General features: G+C 36.2%; 1 protein-coding gene across 1 annotated transcript; it reads left to right on the forward strand.

Annotated features, from left to right (window-relative positions):
- The first annotated feature begins 218 nt into the window (after positions 1–218).
- On the forward strand, positions 219–1,950 carry LOC145162278 (RING-H2 finger protein ATL51-like). Its single transcript, XM_079081466.1, has one exon. The coding sequence runs from the start codon at positions 553–555 to the stop codon at positions 1,738–1,740; it is 1,188 nt and encodes a 395-aa protein (XP_078937592.1). The 5' UTR covers positions 219–552; the 3' UTR covers positions 1,741–1,950.
- The last annotated feature ends 261 nt before the right edge of the window (positions 1,951–2,211 follow it).

Raw genomic sequence — 2,211 nt, forward strand, 5'->3', positions numbered from 1 at the left:
ATTACTTTGATTCGTTCATGAAAACACTAACTTTAGTCAAGAAACCATTTTTCCATGAAAATAATAAAAGTATAGAATATAGACCAACAAGAAAAAAGAAACTAAAAGAGAGGAAAAGAGTGTTAATTGGAAGGGAAAGAAAAGATTGAAAAAGTCACCTCCATATATCCCCACATCAAAAGCACATTCTTTCTTCCATTCTTTGCTTTAATCCACTTTACAACTAAGTAGACCTTCATGTGTTTCCATTAGTTCTCCAATCTGTTCTCTCATTTCTTAAATCGCGAAACTGATCACGAGACTCTGAAATCTGATCAGTGTACTTGAAGATCTCTATTTCTCTGTAGTCACTTCACTTCTCTTATGTTTCTTCAATGTATGCCATCTATTTCTCGTGCGTTAATCAGCATAGCTGCAGGAGTTCCAGCTGCTTTTGAAAGTTTAAGTTCATAATCCTTCACCTTGTCTATTGATTTTTTTGTAACTCCTCATAGCATGGAATTTCACTAGAGTTTACTTGTCATACACGTACTTGTTGCGAGTTTGCCAATTATGGGGTCTATAGATGTTGATAGCCCGACAACATGGGTGCCTTATATGAACAATCAAGATTGTTCACAAAAGATTTGCAACTTATACTGTCCCCAGTGGTGTAACTATGTCGTCCTCCCTTCTCCTCCACCGCCTGTAGGGTTTTCTGACAATGATACGGATGGTGCCAACCTCTCGCCTCTTGTGATCGTAATAATTGGTGTTTTTGGGAGTGTGTGCCTTTTGATTAGTTACTATGTTATAATCTCCCGACTTTGTATTGTAAACAATGATTCATCTGAACCTTTGAGAAGGAGAGGTGTTCAGAATCAAGAAACCCTGGAGTTGGAAATGGTTGAGGATGATTATAACATTGAAGACCATTTCAATATTGGTCCTTGGCATGATCCCGACAAGGGTTTGGATGATGGTATGATCAATTCGATTAAGGTTTGCAAATACAAGAAAGGAGATGGATTGGTTTCGTGCACTGATTGTCCGGTTTGTTTAGGAGAATTTCAAGAAGACGAGAATCTTAGACTTTTGCCCAAATGCAGCCATGCTTTTCATGTTTATTGCATCGATACTTGGCTTACAAATCATTCGAATTGTCCATTATGTCGAGCTAATGTAAGTTGTGTCGATAGTGCCATATCATATGTTTTATCTCCTCCTCCTCCCCCTCCACCACCACCACCGCCGCCACCGCCACTATCACTCCCACCACCACCACCACCACCTCCGCCGCCTCCACCCCCCCCTCCACCTCCACCTCAACCTCAACCTCAACCTGAGGTGATTGTCTCAAGGAGGGTTCAAAGGGATGTAGCAGAAGGAGATGCTGTAATTGAGATAAGAGAAGAGGATGATCAAAGGGAAGTAAGAAGATCAGTATCTATGGGTTATTTGTACCAAACCCGAATAACAATGGCTGACATTTTGTTCTTTAATCAACAAGATGAAATGGAATTGGAAATATGCCAATTTGGAGAAGGTGCTGGATCATCAAAACATGTTTTGAAACCAGAACAATGTAGATTTGGATACGATGATGGATCATCAAAACGACTGTTGAATGAAAATAGCATATATTTGAATTGTGGTGATGTTAATCATGATAAGATGAAAAGATCTTTTTCTAGTGGGAGGCACTTATTTATTAGAGGATGGAAAGGGAAGACCTTAAGAGTTTCAGGTTTGCCTACGTAGGGTTTAAGTCCTCAATTGAATTATTGAAAGACTTCAAAATTTGAAGGATTGATTTTTGTTAGATTACTTATTTAAGTTATTTTTGTGTTTCGAGCATCAATCTAGAATCTTATTCCGTAAAAAAAGAAATGTTTTCAATTCATTAAATGGGTTGTGTTTGCTCAATTTCGTTATGAACTTTTTCCCTTACAATAAAAAGAAGTTTTAGAAATTTTTTTTGGAACATCAAATTATAAATATATACAATAAGTAAACATTCGGTTGTGAGATATGAACGGGGATTCTAAATACACCTATTTAAAACCACTAATCACCAAGTCAAAACCACTAATAAAAATGTCAAATAAAAAATATAATATAATAATAATATTTATGAACGGAAGATTAAAAGGGTACGTGATAGCCTTATAGGTCCTGTGTATTAATTTTTTTATAACTATTTTTATTTTTTTTGAATAATTAATTTTTATA

This window comes from Lactuca virosa, chromosome 3 (assembly GCF_052849685.1).
Source record: "Lactuca virosa cultivar CGN04683 chromosome 3, Lactuca_virosa_CGN04683_v6, whole genome shotgun sequence".
NCBI classification, from domain to species: domain Eukaryota; kingdom Viridiplantae; phylum Streptophyta; class Magnoliopsida; order Asterales; family Asteraceae; genus Lactuca; species Lactuca virosa.

Excerpts from the sequence above, each read along its gene's own strand:
- LOC145162278 (XM_079081466.1), top strand. The coding sequence starts at position 553 with ATGGGGTCTATAGATGTTGATAGCCCGACAACATGGGTGCCTTATATG.